General features: G+C 38.6%; 1 protein-coding gene across 1 annotated transcript in view; it reads right to left on the reverse strand.

Annotated features, from left to right (window-relative positions):
- The window catches only part of LOC124794855 (ras-related and estrogen-regulated growth inhibitor), a 390394-nt gene that overhangs the window by 14626 nt on the left and 354635 nt on the right, over nt 1-21133 (reverse strand). Inside the window, exon 4 of the mRNA XM_047258521.1 lies at nt 4635-4708. Coding sequence (XP_047114477.1) covers nt 4635-4708 — 74 coding nt within the window. The remainder of the gene's footprint in view (nt 1-4634; nt 4709-21133) is intronic.

The raw sequence follows: 21133 nt of genomic DNA on the forward strand, positions 1-21133 counted from the left end.
TATTAACATTCTCTTTTTTTGGTACTGAGCTCCAAGTTTCTTTCTCTATAACTCTCCACACGGATCTCATTTTGTTAGATGAGTTTCTTACCAGATTGTCATTCCACATAATTTTGCCACCTGGCTAGTGTATTTTGTAGATTCTTTTGTAGGTCTTACAACAGTTTGCAAACCCTTGGGTAACCATATATTTCTTACAGCAATACTGCAGAAATCTGTTTATCTCACTAGAAAGTTTTACACCTTTAGTTACCCATTGCTTGTTGTTGTTAGGTTTCATGGTTTTTACTTCTTTTGGAAATGCTACATTAGAATGGTAAAGAAAGATGTTCTGAAAACACATGTACATGCTGTCAGCATTGTTCCAAATGCAGCTGATTTCCAAATTTTACTTACCTAGTACAAAATTAATTTATCTTCATAAAAAGTTCTTTCTTCAATTACTTTTTTGCACTTGCTACTCCCTGTTGGCATTTCTATACACAGAAGATGTGGCTCATGATTACTATAACTCTTGCTCAGTAGTCTACTTGTGAATTTGTAACTTGTGTGTGAAATGAATATTTGGTCAATGATGGAGTTTGTAAATTCTGTTAATCTTGTTGGGCAGTGTATTGTGGGGATCATATTGAACGTGTTGACTGTATTAATCAAATTGTCTCTGATACTGCTGTCTTTTGAAAAATAAATATTGAAATTACCACAAAGCACTGTCTTCATAGTGAATGCTCTGATCCTGTTCAGTAGAACTTAAAAGTTTGCTCATGAAGACTGGCACATTTCCACTTGATGCTCTGTATATGTTAATAATTATGAAATTAAGCTCTGGCAGCTTAGTAATAGATAGTGTGAAGTCTTTTTCAATTGGGTCAATACAACTTTTATTGACATCACAGAAATTTATTTGCTCTTTCACAAAGAGAGCACCAACAGCATGTTTGGAGAACTCATGGCTAAAATGACTTGCTAATGCATGTCCTAAGATTGAGGTTAATTTTACTTTGTCATTTTGTAGCCAGTGTTCAGTAATGCTAATTATATTTACATTTATTTTATACTGGAATAGTGCTTCCAACATGGTAATTTTTTTGTGAGTGACCAAATGTTATAGTGTAATACAGCAAAATCTGGCCATTTAGAAACCTTCTTTGATACAGTTTCTAGTTCTTTATCTAACGGCAATTGTAATCCAACACTTATTTTTAAAAAAATTTCAGTGTGTTTCCTGTGTGTGGCTTCTGCTTGCTGATGACAATCAGTAGGTGAGTTAACTTCTGGAGCTTATACAGCAAAATCTGGCCATTTAGAAACCTTAGTTGAAAAAGATTCTAGTTCCTTATCTAACGGCATTTTTACTAAAACAGGTATTCTAAAGAAATTTTGGGTGTTTCTTGTGTGTTGCTTCTGCTTGCTGGAGCTTGTACAAGTTTTGTTTCATTCATTTCTGTCCTCTTCAGTTTAAAGCATTTCACAATTTGCGTTTGACTGATGACTTGATTATTTGCTTCTGGTCTATATGGTTTAAACCACTTGGTAATTTGCATTTGGCTGATGACATTATTGTTTGTAACTCTTCTAAAACACTTTGTTATCTCCATTTGTTTGCCACCTATAATTTTTTCTTCACTCTTCCACAAAATGTGAGTACATATTTTTTCAGCTAGTAATTCCTTCCCTGGCTCATTTAAATGAAGTCCATGGACTGTATGGAATCCTCGCTATAAGCTGCTTATGTCTACAGTATAGACATCCTTAAAGTGAGTACGTACTTCAGTGATACACTTGTTTGCAGCACTAATTTCGCAGTACACATATGACCAGGATGGTAAATCATGATGATGTGGAATTAAATTGTTTAAACTTTACCTCATTTCTGTAGTAGCCTTTACATTTCATTTCTATAGACATCGTTTGATACTTCTTTTAACACAACAAAATTGTCTCTATTCAAACTAACTTCATCAATTAATTTTTGTAGGTTCATTATTTCACGCAGTGGAGCATCTGGCCTTTTAAAACCAGATGCTTTGAAATAACGTGTTCCCATCTACATTGCAAAACTGCAGACAACATTATGTTGTGGGCATGGCACTCAGAAGTGGTTAAAATTAAAGTTAAATAAAATGATACATAATTTAATGTCTATTATCAGTTGTTAGAATTCTTATAGATGGCAAACTGAAGTGGAAGACACTCAGATGATTGCACTCAGCTTGTTTGGGACTTACATTCAAAGAAAAATATGGAACACTTATACTTGATAGGTGGTAACAAGCTAATACAAAGAAAATATTTATATATATTTCCTTTGTGAATGATGGATTCTTCACTTGTGACTATGGACTTTCTCAGCATATACTACTGATGAAAAGCTCTCAGATTTCCAACCAAGTGACAGTATTAATATACAGCGATGTATTGGTGAGAAGGTGATGAGAATGATAATCATTAAAAAACATCACACTGACACTCATCTATTAAACTAAGAGCTTTTAATCGTTGGTTTCTTCATATGGCAAAAAAGAAGAGGAACTGGATAACTGAAGGATTAGCCTGGAAACTTCCCCAGAACAGTGGATCAAAATACATAAATCCTGACAGATGATATTTGTGTCTCTCTTCTTGTTAATGAATGACTTTCCTTAATGAATGACTTTCCTGTGTAAGCATCAAATTATGCTGTATCCTTGAACCATTTCATCTCTCTGCTGAATGGAGGGATTGCTGATTTAAAAAACTACTCCTTCACTTATTTTTGTTGAATTGTGTCAGTTCCTTACTATCTGACGTAGTAACTTCATTTTGAATGTTCATTTCTTTGTAGGTGTTTTGTGCATGTTATTATCTTTCATTAGTTTTGCATATCTACAAAAATTTTATTACATTGTGCATTTTCATCATTTCTCATCCAGCTAACAATTTTTATGATATGGAAGCTAGAATTAATAAATTCTTCACCTACTAACAGAGATAGAGACCATATTGAGTGAAACCAGTAAACAGAACACAATGCAACATCTTTTTCAGGTACCTATGCATGTTTACACCTTCAGTGCATTTAGTCTTTAATGATCTCTGTGGCTAACAATAAAAATTAATTTTGAGTGATATTTGATACTCAGTTTTAGCTTTTATTTGCTTCATCAATATTTCACTTGTGTTTGAAACCATCCTCTGTTACATCTCAAGACTGGTATAAAGTAACAGCAGCTTCTCACGTTAAGTATTATATATTGATATAAGTATTACTAAATGCATTTTAAATCACAGGCATGCTTGGAAACTTGGCCAAAACTGTACATTTACTTCAGGAGGTGACTAATAACTGATAAATGAGGAAATCAGAAATAAATTGGCCTCCACAGCCTTCTTTTAGAAGCTGTTGCAGCTATATCAGTGGAGACACACTTCACTTAATATAGATAGCCACAGAAAGACATTCCTTATGTCATCTTATGTGTGGAATTATTCAGCATTGTGTGTTGACAAGAGCATCACAATACTTTTTGAACCTTGAAAGAACAAGGCGGGTAATCCTGAGTAACAAATTTTTATTTTTCAATTTCATAGCATGAACTCAAGAGCGTATTTCAACACATCCTGCTGCTCCTCCTAATACCAGTTTTTTCATATTTCTCAAATACCTGGATAGTGCCTTAAACAAGGCCTTCCGTGTCCTAGATCACTCTGAATAAGTACTCCATCTTGAATGGTCTCACTGTTGATATGTTGAGCTCTAATCGTCCATCCTGAATATTTTTATCCGAAATTCATTTTAATCACATGTGTATAATTATCTTTTGTCATCACAGAATTTAATAAATGTTATAGGTATATCTTCTCTGATTTTGATTTGTACTACTTTGCTTCGTACTTATCAAATAACCATCCCATTGATTTCTTCTTTTTCCTAAAATCCAATTCCCCTCCCCCTCCCTCTCTGTTCCCCACACTCTGCTTTACCCTTGAAATAAACAATATGCAGTTTACAACTCTGAGACCTGGTGTTAGTATTTTCACATGGCTTTGTAAACAGTTTCTTTGGATATTTTTATGTATAGCTATACAATCTCTTTCATTACATATAATTTCAAGATTCAGTATCAAATATTTGTCAGTAATTATGTATTATTTTAAGATTTAAGATAATATATTTGTTTGGCAATAAAACTGTTGAACCTCCATATCATCAGTGTCAGCATCATGATCATCATCTTATTATACAGTTTTTTGCCACTGGGAGGATCTGCTTGCAACATGAGCCTCTCGGTGTTCTCAACTCTTTCGACCACCTCTTTGTTGCTACTTTGCCCCAGATGCATTCTTGTCCCTTGGCCTCCTATCCTTCATCTTCATCTTGTGCATCTTCATAGGTGTCCTTGCCTCCAAAATTCTCTTCAAAAACTGATCCCATTTTAATTTCCTCAGTCTTCTCCTCTAGTGGCTCCTCATGTTATCTCCCCTAACCCTGTCATTTATCATGCTTTCCATTTTTGCTAAACTTATCTGACTTATCGAAACCTTCATCTCATTTGCTCACATCTTGCTTTTTTCTGTTTCATTCATGACCCAGGTTCCTGGATCATTGCCATGATACGTTATTTCAAGAAAGAAATTACAATTATGCTGCTTACCTTTGAACACATGTCTAGGATTTCAAACAGCACTGGTTCTCCATCAACCATTGCCTCATGTTTGTATCTATTTTCTGAAAAAAAGAAAAAACAAATTGTTTGGTTGATTGGAACTCTGGATCTTTTATTTAGCTTCTTTGATTCCAAGGACATTGACTTTTAACTCAATGAATTTGTGTATTGTCAGATTATGTACTGAACAGCTAACGTAAATCATACTATCAGTTTGCATCGCTGACAAAAGAACAGTAATGGCATATATGTGAAGAGCACACAGCTATAATGTGCATTTTTCAGTTGCAGTCAAAGGAATTGTGTTATTTAGATGTTGTATTGTGTGTACTAAACCGGGGACCTAGAAACGACGGAGAGGCTTCCCCTGCCATAGCCCTCAGTGGCTCACAACCCCACAACAGGCCACAGCAGTCCATCCACCTCACCACTGCCCCACACTGAACCCAGGGTTATTGTGCATTTTGGCCAACAGTGCCCCCCCCCCCCTCCCCCCCCTCCACACCTCCCGGGAATGTCTCATACCAGACCCCAAATGTTTGCATGTTAGAGTAATGACGGTGTACGCGAGCATGGAGACAGTGTTTGCGCAGCAATTGCCGATATAGTGTAACTGAGGTGGAATAAGGGGAACCAGCCTGCATTTGCCGAGGCAGATGGAAAACCGCCTTAAAAACCATTCACAGGCAGGCTGGCACACCAACCTCAACACTAATCCACTCAGGAAGCAGCATGTTAGACCAAGCAGCTAGCCAGGCAGGCTATTTAGATGTTACATTTTTACTTAATTCTACATCTTTTGTAAGTGTTAGGTACTGAGTCACTTGGTAATGAGCATAGCTTGAAACTGGTAGTGAAATGAAGAAATATTCATACTAGCTGAGATGCTGATAACATTATAATACTACCATTGCACACAGCTGTAATTATAATGTGGAGAAACTGGACAAATGTTGTTACTGTAGTATGATCCCTGACCAGTGACGATCTGTGCAGGTTGAGGCAGTGTTGCCAGTTACAAGTGACAGTTATGATACATGCATAGAAGGGCTTTGTCTTGAAGAATGCATGTATCCAAAAATTTATGTCTCTCTCTTACTTATATAGACTTAATGCTTACTGCCCTCATCAACCATGACAACTCACAAGAAATGGAGTGATAATTCACTAAATAACTCACTATTTCATACTTGTCATCTTCAGGCAATGTGTTGCATTCATGACCCGTTTGTTCCTTTTGTTCCTTTATGTTGCAGGAGGTCTTCTGGTAGAATGGAAAAGGGGGGGGGGGGGGGGGAATCGAGGCCTTGAACTGCGTGCCTTTTCCACCCATTGCCTGTATCACATTCACATCAGAGCATTCCTGATGTATTTTTGCTAATGCCACACCCCAGTCATAGTTCAACTGGAAACTGCTGTCACAGTTGACAAGATCATCATACATTCTTATTTCGACTGCCTCTTTGATGATCTACTCCCAGAACTCCTTGGTGGAAGAACACGCAACTCCTTTGTCTGTTCAAAAACAAAAAATGTGGCCTTCATTAATACCGTGCAATGCCACTGCAGGCGTGTTAGTTTGGCTGAGGTGAACGCTTCTCACATGTTCTGAACAGTGCTGAGAGATGCATCGCTGCATCTGTCCAGTGTATGGCCTGACTTACCCAAGCACACTCCTGATCTTAATTCTTCGGTGGAATATAGTTTGTATGGTGTGCTTCTCCATTATCCTGGCAATCTTGACTGTAGGCAGTTCTGCGTTTGGAAGCAACACGAAGTGCTTGGTTTGTTCTTCTGGACTGTTTTCTTTCTTCTACTTGCTTGGCTAGAGAGTGTGTCTTATTTGTGTCTCTGAGTAGTCGTTCTTGTGAAATGTTTTGTGCTGATGCTGTAACATGCTAGGCAGACTACCCTTGTTGCATATGGCTCGCACTCTATATACCAGGTTGGTGAGTGTAGATTTGGGTTGCACTGGATGGTGGCAGCTTGGGGCATTTTAGTACAGGTCTATTTGTGTCTTCCTTCTACAGACTGAATGTTCCAATGTGCTATCAGGATTCTTCATTATCAGAATGTTTAGGGAAGGTAGCCATCTGTTTTCTTCCACCTCAGAGTGAACCTGATGTCATGTATGCTGTTAAGGCGGTACAGGAATTCTTGTTGGTTTTCTTCCCAATGAAACCTAACCATGAATGTGTTCTCCATTCTTTGTAGAATGCCTGTGATTTCGGGTGTGTGGTCTTGAGTGCTGTTTCCTCTAAGTGTTTCGTATATAGGTTATGTCTGGCACTAGAAGTGATATCATGGTGACTCCATCTCTCTGTCTGTAGAAATTTCCACCACGTTGGAAATAGGTGGTGGTTAACACATGTCAAAACAGTTTCATTTTGTTGAAGTGAATGTGTAGTAATATTGCAAAATCCCCTACCTGTACTTGTGTTAAGAAAGATGTGATGTCAAAGCTGACTAGCTGAACATCCTTGTCTATATGTACCCCTTGAACCATTTTCACAAACTTTCGTGAGTTCTTTACTTGGTGTTGACAGGTTTTAATAGCTGTGCCATGTGTTCGGCTATGCCTTATGTTGATGTATTTATAGCATTCACTGTTAAATTTAGTGATCTCCCTCTTTGTATATTTTCATGAGGCTCTGAAGCTGTTGTGGTACCGGTGCTCTGGGTACAGCATCGTGACCATATCTGTGTACAGACCTAATTTTTTGAGGAGTGAGATGGTCTTTCAGTTGCTGAGGGTTAAGATGGAGTTCCTTGTCACAGGTGGTATAAAATCCTCCTTCACTTGCTTTTATGTCAGATCCTGTAGTAGCAGCACAGTCTTTTGCCAGTAGTTGTCCGACTGCAACAGAACCATTGCCCTGCTACTGTCAGCTCTCTCTCTCTCTCTCTCTCTCCTTTTTTTTTTTTTTTTTTTTTTTTTTTTTTTTTTTTTTTTTTTTTTTTTTTTAAATATATATATATAAAAGGTATTGTGCAACTAACTTCCACACTCAATGGTATTATGAGGGTGTGCTGGAAAGTAATGCTTCTGAATTTTTTATTCTGTTCTCAAAATCGGTTGAGGTCTTACATGCCACATATATTACTCAGTCGACTTTCCTGCTTTACTGACACAATTTGCTACCCTCTGTGCTAGAGGGCTCCAAATTGTGGCAGTGTATAACATAACTACGTCAGTGATGCTCTTTGCATCTACAGTGACAAGCAGTCCCTCTCAAAACATACCGAGGCCACAACCTCCCAAAGTCTCACTGTCCGGCTACAGAGGAGCATTCCCCTCAAAACTCAGTGTCACCCAGGACTGGACCAACTGAATTACATTCTCCGCCAGGGTTTCGACTACCTCTCATCGTGCCCTGAAATGAGAAATGTCCTGCCCACCCCTCCCACAGTGACATTCTGCCGTCTGCCGAACCTATAAAATATACTCGTCCATCCCTACACAACCCCTGCTCCCAACTCCGTACCTCATGACTCGTATCCCTGTAATAGACCTAGATGCGAGACCTGCGCCATACATTCTCCCACCACCACCTGCTCCAGTCCGGTCACAAACTTAATCCATCCCATCAAAGGCAGGGCTACCTGTGAAACCAGTCATGTGATCACAAGCTAAGCTGCAACCACTGCATTGCATTCTATGTGGGTGTGACAATCAATGAGCTGTCTGTCCGCATGAATGGCCACCGACACAAGTGGACCACCCAGCTGCTGAGTTCGTTGCCCAACACAACATCCTTCATTTCAATGACTGCTTTACAGCCTGTGCCATATGGACCCTTCCTACCAACACCAGCTTTTCTAAATTGCGCAGGTGGGAACTTCCCCTGAATACATCCTATGTTCCTGTAACCCTCCTGGCCTCAACCTTCGTTAGTCATTTTTCTCACCCATCCAACCCCTTCCCTGTTTCCATTCCAGCACTACACAATCCTCATTCCACCAACACACCCAGTCTTTTTACTTCTCTCCTTTCCCGCTGTCCCCTCACCTTTTCCCTGCCCTCTGGGTAACCCCCTGACTGTACCTAGCTGCCCTACCCTCTCTCCATCTTATCCTTGGGCGCTCCCCAGCAGCACTTCACTGTCCTGCACCCCTACACTGCTATCCCTCCAGCTCCCCACCCCAGTCTCCCTCTTACCCTTATCTAATTGCCACTCCCATTGTGCACTGCTGCTGTTGCTCGCAGTGTGGCTTCAGCTGTCAGAGGCTGCAGTCGTTTGTGTGTGTGTGTGTGTGTGTGTGTGTGTGTGTGTGTGTGTGATCTGTTTTTGACAAAGGCCTTGTTGGCCAAAAGATTATATTATGACAGTCTTTTTGTTGTGCCTATCTGCGACTCAGCATTTCCCCTATATTGTGAGTACCAACTTTCCTTTTCGTAATATTCTTATAACTATGTCAGTGTGTGAGACACCCCCAGAAAACTGAATGCACAAATTTGAAGAGTTTGCTCACAGGTGGAGCAATGACGCTGGCAAACCACACACGAGTGCTGCAAAATCTACAACAGTTCAATGTTTTGATTTCACTATCATTGATCATCCTTTATACAGCCTCCATTTGGCCCCATCTAATTTTCATCTGTTTCCAAAGCTTAAAGAGCACCTTTGAGGACTTCACTTTGATAGCGATGAAGTGATGTAAGCTTTAATGAGTCATGGCTCCATCAACAGTCTACAGTGACAATGTCAACAAAATAGTCTCTTGTTGGGAGAAATGTGTTAGTCACCATGTGAATGTTTTGAGGAATTAGTATGTAGACATGAAGAACAAAGATGTAGAATATTAATAAAGTTTGTTTTATTTAAAAAGCCATTAGAGTTTTGACATAAATAAATCAAAGACATTACTTTTTTGCACGCCTTCATATATTCTGTCTACTGACTGTGACTTGCTGGATCCTCTTATAATGTGCATTGCAAAAATTGGATAGTGACTGTAAATATTGTGGAACTGTTTTATCAGTGCTGTTGAGAACTATTTGCTTTACCAATGGCATTTTTGTGTGTGCACTACTGAGTGACTTTGTATTTGCACATACTTACAGATGTACTGAAACATCAGAATGATAATTATTTGTATCTCATATCAAAACTTCACAGCATTATTAAATGTGTGTTCGTACAAATCAATAACTGACAATTAGACTGTTAGAATATCATGAATTCAACTGAAACTGACTTATGAATCCAATAGTTTTGAAACTATTACAGTGATGATTGGGACCATAAAAAACAACAGCAGCAACTACAACAATAAGGGCTGTTGTAAAAACTGATTAAACCACAACTTCCTTGCAGGCTGAAACTGTGTGTTGGAGAGGACCATAACCCATAATCTTGCCTTCTGCCGGTTGATGACCTATCACACTTAAATTAAATCAGCTGGCAGATCTTGTACCCTTGAAATTGCATCAAGTTTAGTAACATCATTATAATCATCATCAAGAAAAGCAACTTTCATTGGGTGCCCATTGCCCAAAAAGAACCACCTCTATATTTCCCATGAATTATGGATTCAGCCATATGCATCCATGTTTGGCATGTTTTCTAATGTCACCTGTTCCTCTTCCATTAAGTCATTGTCTTACTCTTCTATTATCTCTTGGAATCCAACAGAGTTCTTGGTCTGCCTATTAACAACTTGTTTGGTTACATGCCCCTCCCCCCCCCCCCCTCGCCCTCCTCATTTCATTTTAGGTACTGTCATAATAATTATGTCTTTGTGTCTTCCATTGTACACTCTTCCTTATCCAACTTTTGCAAGCTTGTCAATTCAGACTTATAATTTAGTGTTGTACACCCTATTTAGTTTACCAAAAGCACTCTAGGCCAATTTTACTCTTTTTATTGCAGCCTGTACTGCCTACGTGATAACTGCCTTCTAGTGCTTTGAATGTAAAAGCTGTAACTTTATTGTTGAGTTGTACTGTTTTGTTTTTGGTATGTTAATTATACATTATTTTAAACTTATTGTAATTGAGTTTGAAACCTACTTTCAGACTTTGTCTTTCTTTCATTTCCTGTTGCTGTTTTCTCTGTGCTGTATGCAAGTAGTACGATGTTATCAGAAAACTGAAGATGTTTCAGATATGTTCCACTAACATTATATCTTATTCATCTTCCCAGTTTATTTTTCAGGCATATTTTGCTAAATCTGAATTAAAAGCTTTCTCAAAATCTTTGAAACACAGACTAAGCTTTAATTCATAGTCATTGCTCATTACTCATTCTATAATGTTGTTCACAACAAGCAAATAATAGTAATGATTTATTTAAAATCAAATGGGTTTGTTTATACCTAAATGTATCATTTTCTAAAAATTCTGTGAACTTTTAGTTCACATAAATATTCTGTTACTATTCACTTCTTCTAAATACTTTTTTTTTGTTTACTCATCAGTCTTCTGATTGGTCAGATGTGGCCTGCCACAAATTCCTCTCCTGTGCCACCTTTTTCATCTTAGAGTAGTACTTGTGGCCTATGTCCTCAATTATTTGCTGGATGTAGTCCAATCTCTGTCTTCCTCTACAGTTTTTACCATTTACAGTTCCCTCTAATACCAAGGAAGTTATTTCCTAGTGTCTTAACAAATGTCTTCTCATCCTGTCCCTTCTTCATCTCAGTGGTTTCCAAATATTCCTTTTCTTGCCAATTCTGCGGAAAACCACCTCATTCCTTACCTTTTTAGTCTACTTAATTTTCAACATTCTTCTTTGGTGCCAGACCTCAAATGTTTTGAGTCTCTTCTGTTTCAATTTTCCCACAGTCCTGTGTCACTATCAAATAATGTTGTGCTCCAAATATACATTCTTAGAAATTTCTTCTGCTAATTAAGGACTTTGTTTGATACTAGTAGGCTACTCTTGGCCAGGAATGCCCTTTTTGCCAGTGATGGTCTGCTTTTTACATTCTTACTCAATCAAACATTGGTTATTTTGCTATCTAGATAGCAGAATTCCGATACTTCACCTACTTTGTGATTGCCATTTTTTATGTCAAGCCTCTTGCTGTTCTCATTTCTGCTACTTCTCATAGCTCCCTTAAATTTACTCTCAATCCATATTCTGTATTCATTAGACTGTTTATTCTATTCGTCAGATCCTGTAATTCTTCAATTTCACTGGGGATAGCAATGTCACCAGTGAATCTTATCATTGATATTCTTCCACCCTGATTTTAATCCAACTCCTGAACCTTTCTGTTTCTGTCATTGCTTCTTCAATGTACAGATTGAACAGTAGGGATGAAACACTCCATCTCTGTCTTATGCCACTTTTAATCTGAGTATTTGTTCTTTGTCTTCCAGCCTTATTGTTACCTCTTGGTTCTTGTACACACTATATTACCCATATTCCCTATAGCTTACCTCTGTTTTTCTCAGAATTTCAAATATCTTGTGCCAATTTTCATTGTCAAATGCTTTTTCCAGACGGGTAATGTTGTATATCCTCTAGCCATCCCTACTTAGCCATTTTTCACTTCCTGTCGATCTCATTTTTGAGATATTTGTATCCTTTTTACCTGCTTCATTTATTGCATTTTTATATGTTCTCCTTTCTATATCTCTTCTGTTACCAAAGGAGGATCTTTACCTACTTGATCCTCTGCAGCCTTCACTGTTTCGTCTCTCAAAGCTACCCATTCTTCTTCTTTTCCCTCTTCTTGTCAATCGTTCCCTATTGCTTCTCTCTGAAACTCTCTACAACATCTGGTTCTTTCAGTTTACCCAAGTCCTATCTCTTTAAATTCCTACCTTAATGCAGTTTCTTCAGTTTTAATCTACATTTCATAGCCAATAAATTGTGGTCAGAGTCCACATCTACCTCTGGAAATGTCTTACAATTTAAAACTTGGTTCCTAAATCTCTGTCTTACCATTATATAATCTATCTGAGACCTTCCAGTGCTTCCAGGCCTCTTTCATGTATACAACTTTCTTTCATGGTTCTTAAACCAAGTGTTAGCTATGATTAATTTATGATCTGTGCAAAATTCTACCAGGTGTTCCTCTGTCATTCCTTATCCCCAGTCCATATTCACCTGCTACTTTTCCTTCTCTTTCTTTTCATTCTATCGAATTCTAGTCCCCCATGACTATTAAATTTTCATCTCCCTTAACTATCTGAATAATTTCTTTTATCACATCATACACATTCAATCTCTTCATCATCTGCAGAGCTAGTTGGCATATAACTTTTACTACTGTGGTAGCCATGGGCTTTGTGTCTATCTTGGCTACAATAATGCATTCACTATGCTGTTCATAGTGGCTTATCTGCACTCCTATTTGTTTATTCGTTATTAAACGTACTCCTGCATTACCCTTATTTGATTTTGTATTTATAACCCTGTATTCACCTGACCAGAAGTCTTGTTTCTCCTACCACTGAACTTCACCAAGTCCCACTATATCTAACTTTAACCTGTCCATTTCCATTTTTAAATTTTCTATCCTACCTGCCCGATAAAGTGATCTGACATTCCACACTCTGATCCATGGAATGCCAGTTTTCTTTCTCCTGATAATGATGTCCTCCCGAGTAATCCCAGCCCGGAGATCTGAATGCCCTTGCTTTCAGCCATTCACAGTACCAGCACAGTAAGGCCATTGTGCTTAATGTTACAGGGCCAGATCAGTCAATCATCCAGGCTGCTGCCCCTCTTCAGGAACCACACATTTGTCTGGCCTCTCAACAGATACCCCTCCTTTGTGGCTGCACCTATGGTGCAGCTATCTGTATCACCTGCAAGGCTATCTGCAAGTCTCCCCACCAACAACAAGGTCCATGATTCATGGGGAGGGGGACTGGCGCCTTTACCTTTTCTAAAGTCAAACTGATTGTCGTATAAGAGATTCTCAGTTTTCTTTTCCATTCTTCTGTATTTTATTCTTGTCAGCAACTTGGATGCTTAAGCTGTTAAGTTGATAGCGCAATAATTCATGCACTTTTTGGCTCTTGCTGTCTTCAGAATTGTGGGAATGGTGTTTCTCCATAAGTCTGATGGTATACCACCAGTGTAACACATCCTACACATCAGTGTGATTAGACATTTTGTTGCCATTTTTCCAGAATGATTTTAGAAATTTTGATGGAATGTTATCTATCCCTTATGCCTTATTTGATCTTAACTCATACAAAGCTCTTTTAAATTCTGATTCTAATACTGGATCCCCTATCTCTTCCCTGTCGACTCATGTTTCTTTCTCTATCACATCATCAGAAAAGTTCTCCCCTTCGTAGAGCCCTTCATTATATGCTCTCAGCTGTATTTAAAAGTAGAATTCCCCTAGAACTCTTAAAGCTACTGCCTTTGCTTTTCATTTCATGAAAGGTTGTTTTGACTTTCCTGTATTCCATGTCAGTCCTTCCAAAATTACTTCTTTTTCGATTCCTGCACAATTCTCACGCAGCCATTTTGCCTTAGGTCCCCTGCATTTCCTATTTATTTCATCCCCAAGTGAGTTGTATTTCTGAATTTCCATGAACATTTTCGTACTTCCTTCTTTTGTTGATCACCTGGAGTATTTCTCTGATACCCATAGTTTCTTCACCGTTGTCTACTTGGTACCTATTTTTTTCTTTCCAACACATGTGATTGTCCTTAGTAGAGATGTTAATTTCTCTTCATCTGAACTGCCTACTGAAGTATTCATCATCACAGTATCTATAACCTCAGAGAACTTCAAGTGTGTTCCTCATTCCCTAGTGCTTCCATATCCCATTTCTTTGTGGATTGATTCTCCCTAATCTCTTACACTTTAGTGCACTGTTCATAATTACTAAATTGTGATCAGAGTCCATATCTGCCCCTGGGTATGCCTTATGATCCAGTATCCCATTTCAGAAAACTTGCCTGACCATGATGTAAATGGGATTTTCCCATATCGCCTGGCCTTTTCCAAGTATACCTCCTCCTCTTGTGATTCTCGAACTGATTATTCGCAATTAGTAGCTGAAATTTACTGCAGAACTCAATCAGTCTTTTCCCCTCTAACATTCCTACTACCAATATCTGTTGTGAATTACGGAACATGTTTTATGCTCAAGAATTATGACATTTTTGGAAAATGAACAACTCCTCTATAGAAATCAACATGGATTCCACAAATAGAGATCCTGCAAAACTCAGCTTGCTCTGTTCCTCCATGAGATCTACAGTGCAGTGGACAAGGGCACTCAGGCTGTTGCCGTGTTCCTTGACTTCAGTAAGGTTCAAACTCCAAGCACTATGGAACTTAACATCTGAGATCATCAGTCCCCTAGACTTAGAACTACTTAAACCTAACTAACCTAAGGACCTCACACACATCCATGCCTGAGGCAGGATTCAAACCTGCGACCATAGCAGCAGCATGATTCCAGACTGAAGCGCCTAGAAGTGCTCGGTCACAGTGGCCGGCTTCAGTAAGGCATTTGACATCATCCTGCATTGCCGTTTAATGAAAAAATATGAGCTTATGGAGTATCAGAGCAGACCTGCGATTGGATTCAAGACTTTCTTGCTGATAGAACTCAACATGTCGCTCTTAACAGAACTAAATTGACAGAGGTAAAGGTAATATCCGGAGTACCACAGGGAAGTGTGATAGGACCGTTGCTGTTCACAATGTATGTAAATGATCTAGTAAAAAGCATTGGATGCTCTTTAAGGGTATTTGCAGATATGCAGTTGTTTATACCAAAGTAACAATGCCAGAAGATAGTAAGAATTTGCAGAATAACCTGCAGAGAATTGACGAATGGTGCAGCCTCTGGCAGTTGACCCTGAACGTAAATAAATGTAGCATATCGCGCAGACATAGGAAAAGCTACACTATTGATGACAAACAGCTGGAGACAGTGTCTGCTGTAAAATCTATCCAGAGCGACCTTAAGTGGAGTGACCATATAAAGCAGATGGTGGGAAAAGCAGACACAAGACTCGGATTAATCGGAAGAATCTTAAGGAAATGTAGCTCATCCACGAAGGAAGTGGCTTATAAGGCACTTGTTCACCCGCTTCTTGAGTATTGTTCATCTATCTGGGATTCCTATCCGGTAGGACTGATAGAAGAAATAGAGAAGATCCAATGAAGTATGATGTAGATGTAGATAGCCCTTTCTTCTTCTTATACAACCACATTTCAATCCACCATGACTATTAGATTTTAATCTCACTTGTATTATTCTCTATCCTGATATACTTTCTCTCTCTCTTCATCTTCTGCTTGCTATGTAGGCAGGTATACTCGAACTATTGTTGTTGCATTGGTTTGCTGTCGATTCTGATGAGAATAACCCTATCACTCATCTGTTCACAGGAAGTTGTTCTTCTACCCTACCTTTCTGTTCATAATGAATCCTGCTCCTGTTATGCCATTTTATGCTGCTTTTGATATTACTCTATTTTCATCTGGCCAGAAATCCTCCTTTCCTTTTCAGTTCATTGACCCCCATTATATCTATTTGAGCCTGTGCGTTATCCATTTCAGATTTTCTTGCTTCCTTACCACATTCAGATTTCTGACATTCCATGCAATGACTCATAGAATGATAGACTTTCTTTGGTTGCTGTATCTTCAGTCTGAAAAGTGGTTTGGTGCAGCTCTCCATGTTACTCTATTCTCTGCAAGCTTCTTCACCTGTGAGTAACTGCTACAGCAACTTACATCCTTCTGAATCTGCCTACTGTATCACCTCTTGTTCTCCCATTACAATTTTTATCCCCCACACTTCCCTCCAATATTAGAATGGTGATCCCTTGATGTCTCACAGTGTGCCCTATCAAATGATCCCTTCCTCTATTCAGGCTGTGCCAGAAATTTATTTTCTTCCTAATTCTCTTCAGTACCTCCTCATTAGTTACGTAATCTACCCACCTAATATTCAGCATTCTTCTGTAGCACTACATTTTGAAAGCTTCTGTTCTCTTCTAGTCTAAACTGTTTACCATACATCTTTCACTTCTATACATGGCTACACTCCATATAAATACTTTCAAAAAAAACTTCCTAATACTTAAATCTATATTCGATGTTACCAAATTTCTTTTCTTCAGAAACTCTTTTCTTGCCATTGCCTGTCTATGTTTTACATTCTCTCCACTTCAGCCATCATCAGTTATTCAGCTGCCCAATTGACAAAACTCATCTACTACTTTAAGTGCCCTATTTCCTAATCTAATTCTTTCAGCATCACCTTATTTAATTCAACTACATTCTGTTACCCAAGTTTAGCTTTTGTTGATGTTCATCTTATATCCTCCTTTCAAGACACTGTCCATTCGATTCAGCTGCTCTTTCAAGTCATTCACTGTTTCTGACAGAATTACAATGTCATTGGCAAACCTCAAAGATTTTATTTCTTCTCCCGGGACTTCAATTCCTACCCCAGATTTTACTTTGGTTTCCTTTACTGTTTGCTCAGTGTACAGATTGAATAACATTGGTGAAGGGCTACATCCTGTTCCAATCCATTCTCAACCATGCTCTTCAACTCATATATATGCTGTCTGGTTACTGTACTAATTGTGAATAGTGTCCTGCTCCCTGTATGTCACCCTGCTACCTTCAGAATTTCAAAGAGAGTATTCGTCAACAATGTCGAAAGTTTTCTCCAAGTGTACAAATTTTGGTTTGTTTTTCCTTAACCTACTCCTAAGATAAGTTGTAGGGTCAGTATTGCCTCATGTGTTCCTATGTTTCTCCAGAATCCAAAATGAACTTCCCCGAGGTTAGCTTCTACCAGTTTTTCTGTTCTCCTATAAAGAATTTGTGTTATTGTTTTGGAACCATGAGTTGTTAAACTAACAGTTCAGTAATATTCACACCTGAGAGACCTTGTTTTCATTGGAATTAGAAATATTACATTCCTCCTGTCTCATACATCTTGCACACCTGATGGAAGAGTTTTTTCATGGCTGGCTCTTCCAAGGCTGTTAGTAGCTCTAACGGAATATTATCTACTCCCAGGGCCTTGTTTTGACTTGAGTCTTTCATTGCTCTGTCAAATTCTTCTTGCAGTATCATATGTCCCATCTCATCTTTATCTATGTCCTTTTCCAGTTCTATAATATTGTCTTCAAGTTTATCTCTCTGGTATAGACTCTCTATATACTCCTTCCACTTTTCAGCTTTTGCTTCGTTGCTTAAGACTGGTTTTCCATTTGAACACTTGATATTCCTAAATCTGCTTCTTTTCCTCCAAAGGCCCCTTTACAGTATCCATCTTTCAGCTAGTGAAAGTCCTTACATTTGTCCTCTAGCTGTTCCTGCTTAGCTGTTTTGCCCTTCATGCCAGTCTCATTTTTTAGACGTTTCTATTCCCTTTCCTCTGCTTTATTTGATGCATTTTTGTGTTTTCTCTTTTCATCAGTTAAATTCAATGTGTTCTGTGTTACCAAAGGAGTTCTATTAGGCCTTGTCATTTTACCTATTTGATACTCTGCAGCCTTCACACACTGTCATCTCACACACCTTCCCCTCTACTATATATCTTTCCCCTGTTCTAGTCAATCATTGTCCAATGCTCCTCTGAAACTCCCAAAAACCTATGGTTCTTTCAATCTGTCCAGGTCCCATCTCCTTAATTTCCTATCTTTTTGTAATTTCTTTAGTTCTATTGTTCATAACCAATAAATTGTGGTCATCTGCCCCTGAAGATGTCTTACAGTTTAAAATAATAATATTATGAAAATGGAAGTTGCTACTCACCATGTAGCGGAGATGCTGAATCGCAGATAGGCACAACAAAAAGACTGTCACAATATAAGCTGTCGGTCAACAAGACCTTTGTCGAAAACAGATGACACGCGCACGCACGCACACACACACACACACACACACAAATGCAAACGTTTCTGGCTTAAGGTGCGAGAGGCTGCAGTTGTGTGTGTGTGTGTGTGTGTGTGTGTGTGTCTGTTGTCTTTTTAACAAAGGCCTTGTTGGCCAAAAGTTTATATTGTGATGATCTTTTTGTTGTGACTATCTGTGACTCAGCATCTCTGCTATATGGTGAGTAGCAACTTCCCTTTTCATAATATTGTTACATTCCATCCAGGATTTTCCATTGTTTGATTACAATTTAAAATCTGTTTCCAAAATCTCTGTCTTATGATTATATAATAAAATCTTAAACCTTCTGGTGCCTCCAGGTCTCTTCCACATATACAGGTGCAACCTTCTTCCAACATTCTTAAACCAAGTGTCTGCTATGATTAAATTATGCTCTGTGCCAAATTCTATCAGGCAGCTTTCTCTTTCATTCCTTTCCCTCAGTCTGTATTTACCTAGAATTTTTTGTTCTCTGCCTTTTCCTACTATCAAATTCCAGTCCTCCATCACAATGAAATTTTTGTCTCCCATAACTACCTGAATAATTTCTTGTATCTTGTTGTACATTTCTTCAATCTCTTCTTCATCTGTGCAGGCAGTTGGCATGTAAACTTGTAAAACTGTCATGAGTGTTAGCTTTGTGTCTATCTTTGCTACAATAATGCATTCAATATGCTGTTCATAACAGCTTACCTGCATTCCTAGTTTCTTGTTGTTGTTGTGGTCTTCAGTCCTGAGACTGGTTTGATGCAGCTCTCCATGCTACTCTATCCTGTGCAAGCTGCTTCATCTCCTAGTATGTACTGCAGCCTACATCCTTCTGAATCTGCTTCGTGTATTCATCTTTTGGTCTCCCTCTATGATTTTTACCCTCCATGCTGCCCTCCAGTACTAAATTGGTGATCTCTTGATGCCTCAGAACATGTCCTACCAACAGATCCCTTCTTCTAGTCAAATTGTGCCACAAACTCCTCTTCTCTCCAATTCTATTCAATACCTCCTCATTAGTTATGTGATCTACCCATATAATCTTCAACTTTATTCTGTAACACCACATTTTGAAAGCTTCTACTCTCTTCTTGTACAAACTATTTATCGTCCATGTTTCACTTCCATACATGGCTACATTCCATACAAATACTTTCAGAAACGACTTAAATCTATACTCGATGTTAACAAATTTCTCTTCTTCAGAAATGCTGTCCTTGCCATTGCCAGTCTACATTTTATATCCTCTCTACTTCGGCCATCATCAGTTATTTTGCTTCCCAAATAGCAAAACTCCTTTACTACTTTAAGTGTCTCATTTCCTAATCTAATACCTCAGCATCACCCGAGTTAACTCGACTGCATTCCATTATCCTCATTTTGCTTTTGTTGATGTTCATCTTATATCCTCCTTTCAAGACACTGTCCATTCCGTTCAACTGCTCTTCCAAGTCCTTTGCTGTCTCTGACAGAATTACAATGTCAACAGCGAACCTTAAAGTTTTTATTTCTTCTCCATGGATTTTTAATACCTACTCCAAAATTTCTTTTGTTTCCTTTACTGCTTGCTCAACATACAGACTGAATAACATCGGGGAGAGGCTACAACCCTCTCACACTCCCTTCCCAACAACTGCTTCCCTTTCATGTCCCTCGGCTCTTATAACTGCTATCTGGTTTCTGTAAAAATTGTCAATAGCCTTTTGCTCCCTGTATTTTACCCTTGCTACCTTCAGAATTTGAAAGAGAGTATTCCAGTCAACATTGTCAAAAGCTTTCTCTAAGTCTACAAATGCTAGAAACGTAGGTTTGCTTTTTCTTAATGTAGCTTCTAAGATAAGCCGTAGAGTCAGTATTGCCTCATGTGTTCCAACATTTCTACAGAATCCAACTGATCTTCCCCGAGTTCGGCTTCTACCAATTTTTCCATTCGTCTGTGAAGAATTCGGGTTAGTATTTTGCAGCCATGACTTATTAAACTGATAGTTTGGTAATTTCTACATCTGTCAACACCTGCCTTCTTTGGGATTGGAATTATTATATTCTTCTTGAAATCTGAGGGTATTTCGCCTGTCTCATACATTTTGCTCACCAGATGGTAGAGTTTTGTCAGGACTGGCTCTCCCAAGGCTGTCAGTAGTTCTAATAGAATGTTGTTTACTCCCGGGGCCTTGTTTCGACTTAGGTCTTTCAGTGCTCTGTCAAACTCTTCACGCAGTATCATATCTTCCATTTCATCTTCATCTACATCCTCTTCCATTTCCATAATATTGCCCTCAAGTTCATCGCCCTTGTGTAGACCCTCAATATACTTCTTCCACCTTTCTGCTTTCCCTTCTTTGCTTAGAACTGGGTTTCCATCTGAGCTCTTGATATTCATACAAGTGGTTCTCTTTTCTCCAAAGGTCTCTTTAATTTTCCTGTAGGCAGTATCTATCTTACCCCTAGTGAGATAAGTTTCTTATTCATTACTAAACCTGCTCCTGCATTACCCCTATTTGATTTTGTGTTTATAACCGTGTATTCACCTGACCAGAAGTTGTGTTCCTCCTGCCACCAAACTTATCTAGCTTGAACCTATCCATTTACCTTTTTAAATTTCGAACCTACCTGTGTGATTAAGGGATCTAACATCCCAAGCTCTGATCCATAGAATGCCAGTTTTG

The sequence above is a fragment of the Schistocerca piceifrons genome, chromosome 4 (genome assembly GCF_021461385.2).
Source record: "Schistocerca piceifrons isolate TAMUIC-IGC-003096 chromosome 4, iqSchPice1.1, whole genome shotgun sequence".
Lineage (NCBI taxonomy): Eukaryota > Metazoa > Arthropoda > Insecta > Orthoptera > Acrididae > Schistocerca > Schistocerca piceifrons.